Here is a 19164-nt window from a genome sequence, read left to right on the forward strand (position 1 = left end):
TGCTTTTGACAACTTTGTAAAACACAGACTTTCTGCTGTGGCGGAGTGTTATTTTTAAATGACTGGTATACAGGTACTCTTGCTGCCTGCTTAGAGAGTTTTTGCTGCATACTTGACTTTACTGTTTGCTGTGAGGTTTTGTTATTGTATTTAATCATTATTTTCCTCTTGTGCTTCATTAGAAGTAAAGGCTGAGAGGGAGCTTTGTCTCTGTTTCAAGTTAATTACTTTTAATTATATACTTACCCTTCCTGCCACCTCTTTGAGTAACATTCTTTAGAGAGTCAGACAAATGTGCAAAAAAATCTCCATAATTGTGTGTTCCTTCCCTATTCCTCATCTGTTTAATGCTCCATCCCAGCTATTTCATGTGTTTGCCTGCTGAAACTGACAGCTGCATTTATCTCTTCTTTGGTCTCATATTGTTTAAGGATTGTTATGCAGAAAATTGCCTGCTGAGAGCCCTGAGATATTGATGCATATCTTCTGTGCTAATGAAAATTTTGTGAGAGGATGTATTGGAACTTGAGGTTCTTTGAATGTCCACAGGGTTTGTGTAGCAGCAGAGAAAACACTAGATTCCTACAAAGCTTGTGTTCAGCTTGGTTAACATAATATTAAAGGGTATTTAAGCATCTGTCTTTGGGAGATGGAATGCACAAAATACTGCACAAATTCCTGATGTCTGCTGGGAGTCTTTTTAAGTTGAGTTTCAACCTAAAACAGACATTAAGATGTGAGAGTTGATGAGAGTAGTTCCCTCTTCACAACATTTTTGAACCACATGTTGCCATTAGTTCCAGTTCTGTGTTTTGAGGACATTGCATAGTGATTTGCTTTCGGTGTATTGGTGTGTTTTTAAAGGTTTGTATCACTGTTAAAGAATATGAAAGTACCGTATTTGTACGTATGACCATAAATAAGCCAACAACAAGCTATTCAGTCAATTTTGCTCATGTGGTATTTTAACTAGCCAAATGAATCTTAAATTTCATCCGGTCATTTCTTTAATGGGCCTATATTTAGGATATTTGCATATTTTTGTGTAAATGAGTGTTTGCTGTCTATGCCTTAAATAGATTCCTTATAGTTTACAATTGTACCTTCATGTCCTCATTTCTGTAACAAGTGTGAAATAATCTCCTGGGTTTACACTGTTTATATTTTCCTCTATCAATCTCTTGTGTTCTAGATGAGATTAAGATTTTATAGTCTGTCTGCAAATTGACAAACCTCTGAGACTAGGAAGCTTACCTGTTGTTCTTTCAAATCATTACAACGGTTTTATATCCTTTTTATATAGCGGTATGGTTACCAGAACTGAACATATTCTAACAAAGCCTTTACTAGTGTGTTGATTAATTTGGGCATAACTTCCCTTTGCTCTTATTGATGATAAATTCATGTGGCAAGTGTCTTAATCATTCACGATTCCTGTTTTTCTTTTTGCAATTCCCTGGCTGCTTTTTGCTACCCACCTGCTGTTTTAATCTCAAATGTTGCTTATTTGCAAATTGTACTAGAATATAAATGACTGGTGTAGATAATGAAGACCTATGGGCCTGGTACAGATCACTGCAGCACCCCACTGCTTATATCAGCCCATCAGAGGATATATACCTTAAGATCATCCAATGTTTCCTGTTAGTTAATCAGCTCTCAATCTGTGTGGATATATAACCTTGGGTTCCTTTGGTGTATAATATGTGGCCTAAGTTTTTATGCAAGAATTATCAAGCGCTTTCTGGAAATCTAAATATGTCAATTTGCATATTTTAGTATAATCCACTGACCCTGTTGCTTGCTTGAAATAAATTATAAAGATTAAACAAGACCTTTCTAAATGGTATTTGCCTTTTAATATGCTGTTGGTTTGTAACTGCTCTTCTAATTCAGATTTTAATGTCGTTTCCATAATGTCCCCAGTAACAGAAGTACTGTATGACTGATCAGTGTTTAGTTTCATTGTTCACTTCATTTTCCTTTTTAAGAAATCGGTCAACTGCAGATCTCCAAGCGATGTTGCCATATCACTATTCCTGTGTTTTCTATGAGTTGAAATGTCAGAGATAACATTCCTCATTGCCTTAGTTAAAACTGTGAAGTGCCAAAAGAGCCTGGAATTGTATTAGTTGGTAAGGCTATCTAGCCACTGCAGAATGTTTGTGTCAGTTCTAAAATTAGACTACCCAGAACTGATGGAACTCCTATAACATGGAGCATTCTATTGGTGTTTTTTATTGTAGAGACCTGCATGAAAAATTCATTAACTTGTTTACAGTTTCTTTATTATCATCTGTTATTAAACACCTATTCTCTTGTAAACTGTTTACTTCTGCTTTTACATGTCTTTTAGTGTTGTGGCACTGCAACAAAGAGACCAAGAAAAGTTTTGCATTATTGTTCTTGGTTCTTTTGCAATCTTCTTTTCTGACTTCTCTCTGAGTGGCACTGTGGATTACTGTGCAAAATTGTTAACAAAAATAAAGGTCTCACTTGTGTGATGTGAATCTGTTACAGTACATAGGTTTTGCCCACAGAATACTGAATAAGGAAGGTGACGCATCCAGATACATAACTAACTATAATTTCAAGTTGAGATGAGATACTCGATTTTCAATAGTATGGTAGTCTGCTGACGTTATAATAATTTCTTAAATAATGCATAAAGATATTTTAAATATGAAATTATGAGTTATTTATAATTTTATACCTCTTTGTTTTGAATCAGTGATTATTAATTGGTTACAAGTTCTTTAACCGTCTGATACGCTCACCTGTCGGAGTCGTACGTCAAAAGATAGCTTAGAGCTTCTCAGTGTGTGTCACCAGAGAGTTTCCTGTGGCTGGAATGGTAACAGGTCTCTCATTGACATCACTGCTAGAGAACAGTGGATGAAGTCAATAGCGACTGACTTGAGCCTGCTCCTTTCTGTCTGTGTCCTGGTCATTTTGGTGATGCATCTTAGCAGAGCCAGCAGTGGCTGGGCTGTCTCGAAACAAGTACCACTACTGATTGAGCCACCCAGTATTGTCCCTCAAAATGTTCCCGCCCATGTTATGTTATCTGTTCAGTGTATTAAACACAGTCTCACCAAATGCCCAGCTTTTCCATTTAGAATTACCCTTTGCACTGTCGTTTTTAACTGTTTTGTCTCTGCAGTCATTTCTTATTGAATGGGATTTACTGTGCTCAACATTTCTTTTTGCCTTTCCCCTCTGCTCTAATTGTAAAGATAATCCCTGGTTATTTTTGGAATAAGAAACAATGACTGATGCAGACTGATGGGATTTCTACCTCAAGGCAATATAAAGATAGTTTTTTTAAAAGCCCACTTCGTGATGATGTTAACAGATTGTGTTTAATGGGCCTCTTCTGTAACAGGCACTATGGTGTCTGTATGTGCAACTATTCTTTTAGATTCCAATATCAGAGGGTTTTCTGGACTTCCTTACACTGAAGGTATTAATTGTTTAAAGTGTGCGAATTGTCTAATTTGTGGAGTAATTTAGCGTTTGTCTGGGTTTTGTGGGGCCATTCAGTGTATATTGGCTGTTCAGAATTGTTGTGCTTTACTGTTGCTGGGTAGGAAAATGGCAAAACTGTGGGTCATTTTAAGAGGCTAATAATCATGCTCTGAAAGGCTTCATCACTTATCTTATTTTTCAGGGTCGCTGCTTTTCCCAGCACTCAACAAGAAGGGCATTGTGTGTTTTTATTGGCATTGACTCATTCCTTTGTTTGTTTTTTTCTTGAGCTTCTAACATTTGAATTCATCAAGTTATTGACTCAAGCCCTTTTTTGTTATTCCCTCTAGTATCTGTGGATGTTTGTGCTGGGGATTATAAAGAAGATTCCTTGCAGGTAAGGATTACTTTATTGGATCTTAGTACAGAGTTGTTTGTGTGTTGTGTGGGTAAGCTTATATTAAGCCATGACATCTTGCTCATTTCTATGCCTCCTCATGTCCACGTTTCTCTCTTATTAGCTTCCCCAGGGCTATGTGCTGCAAAGGCTCTAGTCACCAAGTGCCTTTGAATTCAAGTTTATGTGTTTTTCTCAAGGGCGGATCAATGACTTCTCCTTGTCTTAGTCAGATCTGTCCTTCACAGATTCCCTGTGAGCACCAAATTTCTGTGTTCTGTCTCCTTGTTCACAGCACAGGGATCCTGTACTTTGTTGTTTTTCTGTTAACTACCTTTTAAAATGCATCAAGCGGACTCTGTCCCCTTTATTAGTCTCATTGAACAGATTTGCTGCTGATGGCAAGGAATAGAAAAGTGTTACAGCACCTCATGCGATAAAAACTCCTTCTAAAGTCCAAATTTTTGTGCCCTATTAGTTTTATTTGTTATTTGTTTTCAGTATTTTGCATCGCTTTATCACAGAATAGCAGAATTTGCCTAAGCCAAAAGAGGTATTTATCATTGTAATGCGCAACAGTAGCACTCTGGAAAATACTGTTTTCTTGAGCTATATTTGTATTAATGCCAGAAAGAGAAACAGACCATGAAGGCAATCGATTACTACTACTTAAAAAAAGACAGGACAGTCAGAGATAAGAGTTAAAAATTTCCTTGCTTATGATTTTTTTGGGACACCAGTGACCTTAATTGCTGCACTTTTGCAGTTTAGATAGTACGACATCATGATACTTACAGGTGAAAATAAGAGGTCTCTTGTGTTAATGCTAGAAGATGTTGCACATTCCCATCCCCCCATGACTATAGAGAGAATTTGAATTCACTGTGCAGGTGTGATAGTCTCAGCATCTTAGATTTGGATTTTTAGATTGCTACAGCATCTGTTAAATTCACAGAGCTGCCACAGAACACCTCCATGGGGGATAAGTTTAACAGCTCTTACACTGCGAAATTACTGAAGGCCGAAAGAAGGATACAGAACAGCAAGGTTTTAAGTTTTAAAGCAGATAATATTACGACCCCTGCATAATTGGTAGATTTTAAAAAAAACATAACTCAACTTACTATTGTCCATTATTTAAACACTGTATGACAGAAATAAGGTTGCATATTTTGCCATCACAAAAATGTGTATTAGTCTATCAAAATAAGCAAGACCACAGATAAAGTACTGTTTGTAACCTAATATCTGCAGCCAGCCTTTTTTGGTGATTGTGTACATTACTCTATTTGTTAATTTCTTTAATAACCTTAGCTTTTTGAGCGTTTTCTTGAAACATAGGAACATAAGAAAGATTACGTGATTCATAAGTCACCAAATTTAAGTATTCATAATCCCCCAAAGTCAATCGAGTGTGCCTCTTCAGAAAGTGCAATTGAAACAGAGAAATGTAGGCACGGGCACTTCTTTACATAAGGAGTTGTTGGAATCTGGAAAAAGATGCCCATCCATGTGGTTGAGGCCGATTCAAGACACGGCTGAATGAGATCCTTGGATCAATGAGCTACAGTACTAGAGACCTAATGATCTTGACAGGCCAAATTGCCACTTCTTCTTTGTATGTTTGTTTGCTAGTAGTTAATCAAACCAGTCCTTGCTTCAAGTTCTCCAATATTCAAGTATCCGCTTCAGTAACATGACTGGTTATCTCCCAAAAGCCTCTGTGTGAAGTACCTCTTGTGCTCACTCTTAAATGTATTTTGGTCCTGAAAGTCCCTTGGGTTAACATTCTCAGTGCGATTCAGCATTGAGTGTTTGAATCACTTGAATAATGTCCACTTGTAGTCTTCTCTATTCAAGGCTAATGACATTTCCTTTTTTTTAACCTGTCAATATAAGAGATTTTCAAAAGACTGGGAATGTACATAGACATTCTTGGATTGATTTCAGAGCAGCAATGTTTTTTGTAAAGTGGTGGTCAAAACTGTACAATATTCTAAATTAAGTCTTACTGATTTATATATTTTTTATTATTATTTATTATATAATTTTAATCTAACTTGATTTAAATCCTGTGATTTTGACTCCATGTGTTTGTACCTTATTTTTGAGCTTGTTTGTTTAGAGTGTAACCAAAAGAGACTTCTGTGGATGGAATGTTTTTGTGCACTGCTTTTTACAGAGGGAAGAAATGGAAACCAAATTATAATATCTGTTGGTAGCTAGAGTTTCAGAGATTTGTTGTAAAAATAATTTTTATCATGTGATTTATAAAGTCCAGGCAAATTGGATTAAATCTATGATTAGGGTGATTAGTTGCTACAAAAAAATGAAATAAAAAATCCCTGCTTCACATTAGGCTGTAAATGATCCAGAAAATTGAATGCTCAAAGCATAACAAGCCCCCAGCAGGTAGCCCAGTCATGATGCTTCGTGTTAATTTGCAATCAGTAGCTTCAGGAGGAGAGCAGAAATTGTGCTCATCCTTGATGTGTGAAGCCAGATTGCAATTCACTCCCATTTTAGCCGTCATTAGTGTCAGTTCAGTCAGAGGAAAAAAAAATGTTTGATCAATTCCAATTAAAAGGAAAGCTCTGCCTTTATAATACAACTCAGAAGCTAGCTGATCAATGGTCACTCTGTCTTCTAAAAATTATACTTTCGTGTTTGAATTCTCATGGCAGTAATAGCCATGAGATGAGTAAGTCAGGGATGTATGGATGTTTTATTTATTGCAGGATTTATGTTGAGATGAAACCTGAATTGCCACAACTTGAAAATGATGTATTTTTATCAAGCACATCAGATCTCTAGGCTCACGCTGCAAATTGCGAAAACCACTTGTCAGAGGAGATTAAGGAACTTGTGTTTTGAGAAACACATCACCTGAGCACAAAGGATGAAAGTGTTAAAGGCTTCAGTACTCTAAGCTATAAAAATAAATTATTGATATCCAAAAAAGTCTAGTGAAGGACCCCTGTAGAAAAAACATCACAGTGGAATATATTAACGTTGTGAGATTTAAAATAGACTTTTTCTTTTCATTTTGTTCTAACAAACAACTGTCTTTGCGAGACCACTTCTTAAGAGAGACTGTTGCACAAAAACTGCAGGGTTCCATCATGGATGTTCTAGTTTAACTAAATGTGCACTTTATATTATCTGTTATTATAATGTGGCTGGTTTGAATTTTTCAGTGAAACATTCTGTTCTTATTTTAGTGTGAAAAGCAGCTGTAGGTCTGGGTATTTGAAAAATGTGTTTTTTTTTACAACACTGATCCTAGCACATACCGCTACTCAACACCTTGAAAAGCTGTTTACTGCTCAAGATTGACGGAAACGTTGCAGTGCAGAAGCACTAGCGCCTAGCATTTAATTTGCATTAAGGGTCTATGGCCACATACAAAAAAACAGCTTTTATTAATTCTTTCAGTTTCTTTGTTTTGTTTTTGCGTGTTGTTTTGTTCAGATGGATTCGGTCATTGCCACCTTGTAACACTGCTCCCACTCATTTGTTAAAGTGAGCAAAAGAGAGGCGTAAAAATGGAATCACTTAGCTTGGATGCAGAACTAGTATGTCTTGCAAAAGCTTCTTGTGCATTTGTACATGCCCAGACTGTTAAAGAAATATACAAGCACAAAAGTGAAAATAGGCATAATATTTGAACTCAAAATGGATTTTTAAAAAATGTCCCGATATCATGATGGGGAAAAAAACAACAGAGAATATGTCAACTGCCGTAGCCTGTTTTTTACTGCAACAGAGAACTGTTGAGAACTAGCAGAGACAGTTGTAGAAAATGTTCCATATATACAAAAGTGTTGCAGATACCCTAGACTGCAGCTCTCCACAAGAACAGTTGGTTTGTTATATCTCACCTTGATCTGTTCCATGTCAGTATAATGATTTCTTACTTTACGTCTGCATGATATGCCATGGGGTATTGAATGTGCAATAAACTGAGTACTATACTGGAAGAGAATCTCAAGACAGTAGTAAATGTATCCTTTTTCTCTGTATGAACCAAATTGATGCCTTTTGTATTGATTACTATTTTTGGTGATTCCTGTTTGACTATAGCATTGCTCTTCAACACCAGTCTTCTGCAGTTGTGTAAGGGAATGAAACCTGCTTTCTCCAAAGCTAAAAACAAGTATCTCATTATTATTCATTATTTAACAAGCATGGCCAAAAAACAAGTATCTCTTTATTATATTGTTAATATTGTTCTTGTTCTCAAACCTGAATCTTAAATTTGTAAGATTGGCCTGATGTTATGTAGCTTTAACTGGATATTCCCTGCTAATGGGGTCTGACAGGTCTGTCCTGTCCTTTTGCTGGAATATTTACTAAGAATAGCAAAATTTTCTTAGTCGAAGGCCTAACAGATAATCAGGCAGGGAGCTCACAACAGGGATGTGCCTAAGGAGGCATGAAAGAACAGAAAGTGAAGTGCAGTAGCAGTGCTCTTTGAAGCCATTGAAAGTTATCAGAAATTACATTTGAACTTTCTAAAGGATGTAAAGTATTTTTGAATCAAAATCCTTCAGTATTCTGTATTCAGTTGTAAATTAACTTTACGGTTACTAGTTTTCACTCTGGTAACGTATGTATTTTGTGGAAATATATACAGTACAAACCTTCCCTCAGTAGCCTTACCAAATGCATCTGCCTTGCTTATACCTTTCCAGTTCTTTTTCTTCAATGTTTTTGTTTCCACGTAGAATCATTATACTTAAAGAAAGTTATAATTTTGTTAAAGCATGTGGGATTTAATCAGTTCATAGTTGATCTGTTGGTGATGGCAGATGTGTCCCTTCCATATTTAAATATTCCTTAGGGTAACTTCCATATTTAATGTTGCTCCATAGATTCGCTGCTCAGGCCTCATGAAGTGGAAGATCCCTGGGCCAGATGTCAGATGTTAAGCCTTATTAAGCCAATGCTTGTTATCCACTGTTGGGAGAAATGTAATCTTAATCAGTGGTGAAGTAGTGCATGTGCATTCACTTCCCTGTCTGATGCAGAAAAATGAATGCATGCTTTCCTTTACCTATTCTCTTTATTTCAGTTGTTTAATTTTGTAGTATAGATTTGTACACGCCCATCTCATTTGCCTGTTTCTTTATTGTGAACTGTCTTTAGTGCTTTTCATAATACTGTACATCATCTTTATAAAATATGATCAATTGTTTTTCATATGAATATATCCATGACCGTACACTCTCAATATAGGTAAATGGCGGATGCTTTTTTCAGTTTGTGTTGAAGCGATGAGGAAAATCATTAACTGTTATTTTACTGTATGTGCTCACAATTCTTATTTTGCCTACCAGTCCCTAACGATAAAAAGAGAACTTGTTTCATGTATTCTAAATCCTCAAGAGCAGTAACAAAATCAACCCAGTGGACTTCCTCAGAATCAACAGTTAAAAACAGCCACAGGGCACAAATGGAAACTACAGGAAAATGCCTTTAAAACTAAGAACAGGAGGCATGTTTTTACACAAACTTGTGGAAATCTGAAACAAGCTAATACAGTACCATGTTGTTGTAGCAGATACCCTGGATTCTTCCAAGAAACAGCTGGATGAGATCCTTGGATTAGTTAGATAACAGCAGCCAAACAAGTTTTCAAACTTTTTGGACCAATTACCACCCCGATCAAACCAAAGCATCCAAGTACCACTTACAAGTCATCTTCTCATAGGAACCCCAGAAAATCTCAGTGACCAACATGAGCACGCGTGCACACACACTCACACACACACACACATATAATAAAAATAACACTGAGCACTTAGTTCATTTGGATCATACCACCATGTAGCCGTTTTCCAATGCTTGCTAACACTAGCAGTGCTGTCTATGTCAAGTTCAGCAGAAGAACTAGTGTTGGTGGCCGATAAGGTTACAATCCATCTGGATTTTCCCAGCCATGTCCTCTATTTTGATCCTTATATCTCCATCTCGGGGGAATTTTAAAATATCCAGAAATCTCCGGGATTTTGATCCCATTAATTTCACCATGAAGAATAATTAACAAAAGTTATAAAGATGGTTAGAAAGAGAGAGTTTCTTAACTTCTCTAGTTCGCTTCGCGACCTACATTGTCGTTCAGTTTTCATCCTGTACGTGTATGATTATGTCATGAGAGAGCGAAATCAGGCGTCAATATCAGTGTCTTTACTCAGTCTGTGCAGTGCAGAAGCATTTCCTCGAAAGGCTCCCTATTTTGTTTCTCATGTTCCTACCCTCAAATGCCAAAAGTGAAAGTGTAAATTCACAGCAGAACTAAAAAATACATTTCCATGGTTTCAAAGTGGCAGAGAAGACTGGGAAGCTGAATGCTTGGTGTGTAAGGCTGATACTTTTGTCTCCATGGCAAATAAAGGTGTACTTGACTTGCAAGCTCCTGTTGACTCAGACAAACACAAAAAGGCAATTCTTGGAGAGAGTTCGTCAACCAAATTAACAGATTCTTTTGTAAAATCTGGCAGCAAAACAGAGGATACTGTTATTGCAGCAGAGGGGACTTATGCATTTCACACAGTCAAGCATCATTACAGTTACTTTAACAATGAACATAAAACCTGGGATATTTTGAAAACCCTGTCCATCCCGACCCCCTTCCCAGATAAGGCAATAGGAAAGTTTCTCAGGGTGTCCTCTTTTTTTGATGTTCAAATATGGTAACCCTAGTGGCCAATGTACTGTATAATCCTCCTCATTCTCAATGGGTGTGCGTGATCTATCAGAGCTGGGATCAGTACTCTTGGCGTCTGTTCCTTTCAGCAATGACGTAATACTTGATTTTTGCGAGGTATTCATTTGTTCACTTGTTCTGTTGGCGAACGTATCTCTGAAAGCTCGAGAGGAGTATGAACACTCAAGTATTAGCGCGTGCCGTATCAACGTAGCTAAATACCCGTCTCAAGCTTTCTGAAACCGATTAAGTTAATTACAGATGAAAAATGTACATAATTTGTAATTATTCAATTTTTAACTCCAAATTTTTCAGTGCACACAACAAATTTCCAGGGTCATCTGGCGTACAGTACCACCTGGGGACACTCCACATACCACAGTTTGAGAACCACTGTTAGATGAACCGAAACTCCTCTTCTTCTTGTTGGAAACCTTTATGTTCTGAGTTTCAAAAAAGTTTGGAGTGAAACTACCTACCAGAGCACTCCTTAAAAAAAACAGGGTAGGAAGTTAATAAATTCTACAAATAATGTGAAAAACATGTAAAACTGACAACACTAGGCTGAAGGAGCAATTGTTTGCATTGTTTGAAATAGGAGATTAAGGCATGTTGCTGTTTCCTGTGCTTGTTTAGCTGCATCTTAAATGGATATGTTGGTAGACCTCTGAGAATGCCATCGCTGTGCTTTGTAAGGCAGTGTGATGCTTTTCAAATAAAAGTGACACACTCGCCTCAATAATGATTTATGAATCGTTTAATGTGTTTCAGCTAAACGACAGAGAAAAGGATAGCAAATTATTCTGCCAGGAATAGAGTATTTGTCAGTCTAAAGGTGTTTAGAAATCAAAACAATTTCAGTTTAATACGTTCTTTCAGTATGTCACTGGTTGTGTGGCTTCGGCAAGAACTGAAGAGACTTGTAATTTATTTTTGTGCTGTACAGATTGAGGAAGAAAGGAAAGAACGCTGCTTCAAGGATCTTTTTAATGCAGTGATTTTGATTACTCAGTTTGGTTTCCAGTAAGCAAAACTCTTGACAGCTATTGCAAGAGAAAGCAGAAATACTTTAATTGAGGATACAGCACTCCTTGAAGCAAAGCAGTTTTGCTGCCTGTGCGTTGAAAACCGACAATTAGGAAGAATCTTTTTAGAAGACACAGTATGTGTATTATTTGTTAAAATTGCTAAGGGCTTTCTTTTTACATTTCAACTAAAATCATGGCTGCCTGGGTAGGTATTTCCACTGCACTGTACTGAATTCAGTGGAGTGAAGACATTTGTTGTTGATAAATGATTAGTATAACCAAGCCTGAAAAAAAGATTGGTGTGTCTCAGTGGTTTGCGTTGAGCTTTTCCTTTCAAGCTTTATTAACTTAGAATACCTTGAAGGTTTTGATCAGCTTCTGTCTTAACAAGAATGAAATATGAGCAAACGATAAGGTTAAGGTGAGGAAAAAAGGCAAAAGGTATCCCTGTCATCTGGTTAAATCAAGGCACTTCAAAAATGAAAAAAACAAAACAAATTATTGTACAAGGTCCATCTGTATCAGAATCTTCAGCGCCACACTCAGTGGGATTAAATCTTACAAAGGGCCTGGATATAAAAAGTGCCATGTTACTTCTAGCTCTCATGGGCAGGAATTAAGACATTTTAAGTATTGAGACTTGTTTAAGAGATTAGAGTGTTTCATCTTGTGTCACATGCCCAGAATAGTTTGCCCTCTTTAAAAAAGGAATACTTCTCATGACATTTTTTTCAAAAAGAAATTATTTTTCATGTTATTGCTGTTCCACCGGTTCTCTTACTATAAATAGCTTTCCAGTGTTTTTTTTCCCCATGTTTTGCTAAGCAGTGTTCATGGTAACGACAAGAAATTATGAGACTTGTTAAAAGAGGACCAACACAAAGTTCCACTGGCTGGCCGGTATGTAGCTGTTCAGCAGAGACACTGAGTAAATATATTGTGAGCAGCCTGAAACAATCTAGTAAAGTACCATGTCGTTGAAGCAGATACCCTGGGTTCTTTCAAGAAACAGCTAGATGAGATTCTTGGATCAATTATATAAAGGCCTCCAAAGGACTGAATTGCATCTTCTTGTTTGCAACCTTTCTTATGTTCATAAGACTGAGGGCTGTGATTGATTAAAGCCGGCGTCACACTAAACGACTCGACACGACTTCTAGTCGGAGGGCATGTCAAATTTAACGACTGCAGTTGCTGAATCTTGCTGCCTTTTCTGTCTTAGAGGTTGTCAAATTATATGACTAGGAATCACAGGGGGTGACTACATGATTCCCTCACGACTTTTTATCACGGTTCCAAATCTCTTGTTGTGCCGCAAAAGTACTGCGAGATACTGCGAGTACTGCCTCCTTTTGGCAGCCAATCAACGTGGAGCACACGGGAATAGGAAGAGGAGCACCGCACGAAAGTAAATAAACAACATGGAGAACAAGCGTGTAAACATCATGAAAAATGTAACATAGACATTTTTTTCCACAAATAAACATCTTCAAAAATATAATTAAAAATATAAAACACCTTTAAAGCAAATGTTGGAAACAAATTAGTATTGCGCTATAACGTGTAATATAATGGGCACATTATTTCAGAAGTACAGATGTGGCTCACTTCCCACCCTTCTGACTTGCGACTCACTACGAGAAAATCAAACCAGTTTGATTTTATCGTAGCAAGTCATGGAGAGTCGTAGTGGCTGTTAAGAGCGCTGTGACTGAGTTGCGGGGGTGTCACACTACACAACTGGTTATGGGCGCACGCTGCGACTCTCTATAACTTGCTGTGATTTTCTTACGATTATGTAAATGAAGGCTACGACTGAAAATCCTAGGAAAAGTCGTGTAGTGTGACGCCGGCATATAGGACAAGGCGAGAGGATGAGGGTGGGAAGGAAGCATAAGAAACGCAGAGGAAAGATGACTGAAAATAGAGCTTGGTGGAATAAGAGTAGGAAAGTGAGAGAAGGGTGAAATATTTGTCCATCTGACTCATTCTAATTGAAGATCGGTTTTGTACAAGAGTTATTGTGTTATTTTGTTTTGGCTTTGATAGTACTTGTCCTATACACTGGCCAGTGAAGCACCTTTGACTTCCTATAATCCATTGAATGAGACGTGTAATGCCAAGAGCAAAGAGAAGCAGCAAGTGGTTAAGACTTCCATACCCTTTATGGGTTGATCTGATCACAAACCAGAGCTTTGCTAGATGAAGGTCTTCTGTAGAAACATCAAATTTAGTTCCTGAATGGCCCCTTGTGTTTTCTGGCTTTCAGTTTTACCCCAGTTCTTGACTGATTAATTATTTGGTTTGTGTGATGGAACACTTCTTTCCAAACTTCAGGGAATTCGCATGGCTCTGCACTTTGAATCACAAGCCCCTTTTAAATTTGCCAGCTCTACCAGACATGCTTGAAAGGGGTGTTGCATCAGTTTGGATGAGCAAATAACTGCCAGTGATGGACTAAAAACCAGAGGACACTGTGATCTACCGTGGCCGGACTTTCAGTCAGCCAGTGTTGATCATGAAAAGGTTCCCAGAATAACTGGAGCACACATTTTACAAAACAATGTAAATGTCTTTCCAAGACACAGGGCTGTGTGAAATCTTTTGGCATTTAAATAAAAAAAACAGCAATGTACCCTATTATCATATCTCCTCTTAGAGAACAAACAGCAAAGATAAATTTGAAGTTTAAGGAGAAGCTGTTGTAAAACAAAAGCAGTGATTGTACAGTATTTCTTCAGTGAGTATACCATTTTGTTTTTGCAGAGGTGATATGTCATATGTGGTGTTGTATAGCATAGCCTAATATTTTGGGGAATTTCTAATTTCTTTGTGTTCCTTACAGATTCAGAGAAATGATCAACATTTCAATGAAAGACAATTAGGTGAGTTTGTGTGCATTTTGATTTTCTTTGGCTGTGAGTGCTAAACATTCTAACCTTTAAATAACTGCGAATTGGATTGTTAGAAACAGATGTTTTAATGTATTCTTGTTCCCTTGCTAATTGCCTCATTCCTTAAATAGATTTTGCCTCTCTTTCTGTGAAGGAAGTTGTTCATTAATTGGATCATTATTTGTCCCTCTTGTTAGTTTCGTTTTCTTCCATGACTACAAAGCAAATATGAGGTAATTTTGTGTGAGACTTTCTCAGTTGAAAACAATAAAAGCTTCAGTTTTTGACATTTTAATATAAAAATTAGAACCGCAGCTAATTCTTAAACTTTTACAGTGTAGTTCTTTGTTTTTGTGTCTTGAGAATTAATGTTAATCAGGTTCAGGTGAAGGAATGCTTTCAGACAATTATTAATTTCAGCTCCTGCCAAAATGCTCAAGCAAACAAAAAAGCTTTTTTTACGTTTTTTGCAGTTACTAGAGAAAAATGGAAAAGCACAAATCAAAACAAACTATAAAAATTGGAATAAAACAAAATCCTCAGGGCTTTGTGCATCAGAATCATTTTTTGGCAGAATGCAGTTTCCAACAGTAAACAAACAAATACACTAGGTAAGAAATAAATTAATGGGAGAATGGAATTTAAGTACTTTTGATCATATTTCTTCTATTTTTTTAATTAAATAATTTCCAAATAATGTTTTCAGAAGTTAGTAATGCCCTTGTTACTTAGTTACACTGGCTATTCAGATTTGTATTTATCTGATATTGCGTTTATATTTTAAAGTTAGTTTTAAAAAGGAATTGAAAATGTGCATCTTTTCTTTTTTCTTGATTGCCTATATGACTTTCAGAAAATAAACTGGGCACAATTTTTCTTGTTTTATCTGTACTGTGTCCATAAAACTTCAAAACCTTCAAGGAACGACATCTGATTTTTTTCACATTTATGTCATTTTTTCAAGCATTTTGAAAAACTAAGGAATTACAGACCACCTTAAAATGTGATAATGCAGATGTCCAAGTTATATTTTTAATAGGACTCTACCATGTTCGCATTGAAATCTTCAATATCTTAAAATGTCTATTTTTGTTTTTAATTTATTGAAGGTGATGGTATATAATTAGTTATTTGTCTTTTAAAAAACCCAAATAAATTTAGACTCTTAGGGTTAATAGTGGGTTGTTGTGTTTGAATGCTACTCGAGAAATCAAAAGCATCACAATTGTGAGTTTCTTAAACGTGCCTCTTGTTCTGTGAACTGGGTCAACAATGAAAGCAAAAGCTCAAGAAAATGCATCAAAAGGAGCTGGCAGGCCCTCATTTGCCTCATAAGCACTTGCTTTGGAAAAGCACAAATGTAGCGCTGTGAGTGAGTTCAGAAATCACGCTCAGGCAATGTAATGTATCCTGACACACTTGGGAGCCAAGTTGGCGCGAGGGCCTGTGTTATTGTCTGTGGGGAGAAAAAACCCCAACACAACAGAACATCAAAGCCGAGTTGATTTTTTGAGGCAGAAAAAGCTGCACTGGCCTGTTCATCTCTGCAGTTTTGTTGTTTTTGGGCTTCAGAAGCCACTGGTCCACGATCAAGGAGTTGGCGTGACTCTGGCTTGAGAAAGAATTAGAATGAGATGCATCCAGCTCAGTGGAAAAGGTTCCTGACAAAGAAGCCCACCTGATGGGATGGCAAACGTCACCCCCACCATTCGCTGTCTTGCTCCTGGAGAATATATCGATCATCAAGTTATATCAATACTCACACTTCTACGAGATGTAGAAGTAAAGTATTAGGTGTTGTTGGAGCTGTATTTTTTCCAAGCCAAAATGCTTTGTTTTTTCTGTAAGTCCACATTTTTATTACATGGAGTGTAATACAAATGTAAAACAACTACAGCATATTACTCATATTACTTGGTTGATCAAATATATTTGTCCGATCTTTCTTTACCAGTTCTACTAGAGCTGCCTAATAAGTTAAGATCACTTTATTGGCCATATACAATTTCTTGTATGAGGAGTTTGTCTTTTCGCATACCCCAACTTGCTCTCCATGAGACACACAGACAGGGAGAAAAGCTTGGGGTTCAGATTTAACATGTACTATACCCTCTGAAAAATAGGTTTGCATCTTCATTTACTGTATATAAACAAATGTTTTGGGTCTACCAAGTGTATTTTGGAAATTCAAGCACAATTGTCTTTGTCCTCCTTATTACAGTATATCCCATTTATTGCATGCACTTTTAGAAAATCACTTAGTTTAGTATAGTGTGAAGCGGGGTGAGCAGAAGTCTCACAGCAATGTGAAATTAAACTGTGCTTATTGTGAAATAATTATTGACAAGTCAGAGGTTGGAAGAGTAGGATGTCACAATATGAAGACAAACATTTGGATCAACATTCCTGATTAGGAAAGTTTTTTTTTAAATTGTATTTTTAAATATACACTGAAAGGGTACAGTATGAGAGATATGTTATGGCTTGCCTCCAAATTGTTTTTGTTTTCTGTGACATAATTGCTGGCTGTGCTTCCATTAGCCCTATTCCATACCTTTTTATGCAATATAGTTAGAAAACTCTTAACAGGGTTGACGTATAGCTACTGAACTACAGTTTGCTTGGCCTTTTTATAGCAAAATAAGTTGACTCCATGCAATTTTGAAAAAGTCATGCAGATAAATCCTTGCGGTGAAACTTTGCATTCTGAATCTGTGAGGAATAAATTGCTTCCGAGCTTAAATTATTGATGTAAAGAGGAGTTTAAGCCTGTATTCAGCGCTCATTATAAGAGTAATCTTTAGGGGCATGGACTGCTGAATTTGTGATGAGTCTGATTAAAAGAAATCTTCTTAACTCTGCATTAAGGTGTGGTGTCTTGACATCCATGAAAGTTGGTTGCAGGGAGAGACTTCTAATGAGGCTCTTTAATTTTTCAATACTCATGGAAATTACTTCAGAGTTCAGGGCAAAAAAATCTTTATCCCCCTGTTCTTTTATTAGAACACCCACAAGTTACTTTTGAAACTAACCTTTTGAGATGATACACAAGTGATGCTTGGCCTTATGCTTTGCCCGTTAAAACCTTGAAGTGTTCAACTTAAACATCTACAGTAGGGTATATGAAACTAAAGTATAATTATTTGGCATGTTTTGTTTAAGTGTTCTGCTGTTTATCACAGATGAAAAAATAAAATAGGCCTCGTTGAAACATTTTTTTAGAACCATTGCTTAACTGCTGATTCTTTGCCATGTTGGTTTCAACTTTTGTTCTTGTGTGTTTGGAAGAGTTTTGATAACACCACCTTTATAGCACAAACACCAGTTTATCACCAATTTCAGCACCTTCTCAAGACTCAGTGATGTGTGGATGGGTGGAACTATGCAATTAGGTGTTAGGTGTATATTGCTCTTTGTGACACAGATTAAAAATAGGCAGTAGCTATTGTCTACAGTGTAAATAGTTTTCTATATATTGTCTATATACAGTATATAGCTATAATAGTTTGATTAGTTTGCCTATATTATTGGATGCTGATCCAATAAAAGCTCTACATTTCAAATGTTGCAGAAAAAAGTTTGTGTGTAATGAACTGGTGCTATCCAGAACTTAATTAGAATAAAATAGCCCACTTAACATTATCAGTCATCCCACACTTGCATTTAATCTGTAAATTGATACATGCCGTACTGAAGTTGTAGTTATTCGGATTTTTATTTTTTGCATTTCTTTGTTTTTATATATTTACAAATTTAGATTTCTCTGTCTATTTTGTTTGACTTTCCAGAAATAAAACCCTCCAGCCGCAGTGCTGGAGAAAAAAAAGTAGAAAAAAAAATGAAAGACTAGTTCTTGATTGCACAAAATCTTTTAATCTATAGGTAGAAATGATGCGACTCATTCATGCATGACAGTTTTACAGAGAAACAATCAGCATTCGAATGAGAAGGATTTCTGCCCTATACAGAAATCTAATCTATTGACAATGTTTCCCATGCCTAAGCCGATTGCTTTTTGCACAGCAGTCACAAACAGAAATAGATAGTTTTGTTGTTCTGTGAATCAGACTAATAGCTCTCTGACAGAGTATGACACTACATATTGATATGTCTCTCTTGACATTGAGATTCCAGTTTTAAAAGCAGAGCAATGGGCAACAATTGGTCATATAAAGAACATGTCAACTGTGAAGGCGTAAACAGGCTTATGTTTCCTGTGTTCTATGTTTGAAGAATGCCACAAAATGACACAATAATTCGTTTAAATCATTTATTTAAGGCATACATGTAATTACCAGTCCTTGGCACTGACTAGCAGTTGTTTAAAGTCACTATAAATCCTCTTTGACAGTAGACTTGTGAAGGAGGGATATCTACAGTACAGAATAATACTCACCTAAAATGGGGAATAATGGAACACAAAAAGTATTAATATTCTAAAATGTTAAAGCATATATGCATAAAAATACCCAGAAATAAAAGGTGGCATTCTGTACTTTTGCCTTACATGCATTGAGACATTCATTTTCATCTCAAATCCGAATTTGCTTGAGTATGCAGCAAAAATAGCAATTTTGACTTCCCAGTCCCAATACTTATGGTGGGCACAGTAGCTGATGGTTTGAAAGGCCATTGACTTCTGGTTTGTGGCCGTTGAGGCCGAAGGTG

The 19164-nt window shown here is 36.6% G+C and overlaps 1 protein-coding gene across 3 annotated transcripts in view; it reads left to right on the forward strand.

The window, feature by feature from the left end:
* Positions 1-19164, forward strand: part of b3glcta (beta 3-glucosyltransferase a) — a 94505-nt gene that overhangs the window by 7245 nt on the left and 68096 nt on the right. For all 3 annotated transcript variants that reach the window (XM_088920104.1, XM_088920105.1, XM_088920106.1), the window contains exons 2-3: positions 3819-3865; positions 14448-14487. In XM_088920104.1, coding sequence (XP_088776230.1) covers positions 3819-3865; positions 14448-14487 — 87 coding nt within the window. The remainder of the gene's footprint in view (positions 1-3818; positions 3866-14447; positions 14488-19164) is intronic.

This window comes from Atractosteus spatula, chromosome 7 (genome assembly GCF_055471065.1).
Source record: "Atractosteus spatula isolate fAtrSpa1 chromosome 7, fAtrSpa1.hap1, whole genome shotgun sequence".
NCBI lineage: Eukaryota > Metazoa > Chordata > Actinopteri > Semionotiformes > Lepisosteidae > Atractosteus > Atractosteus spatula.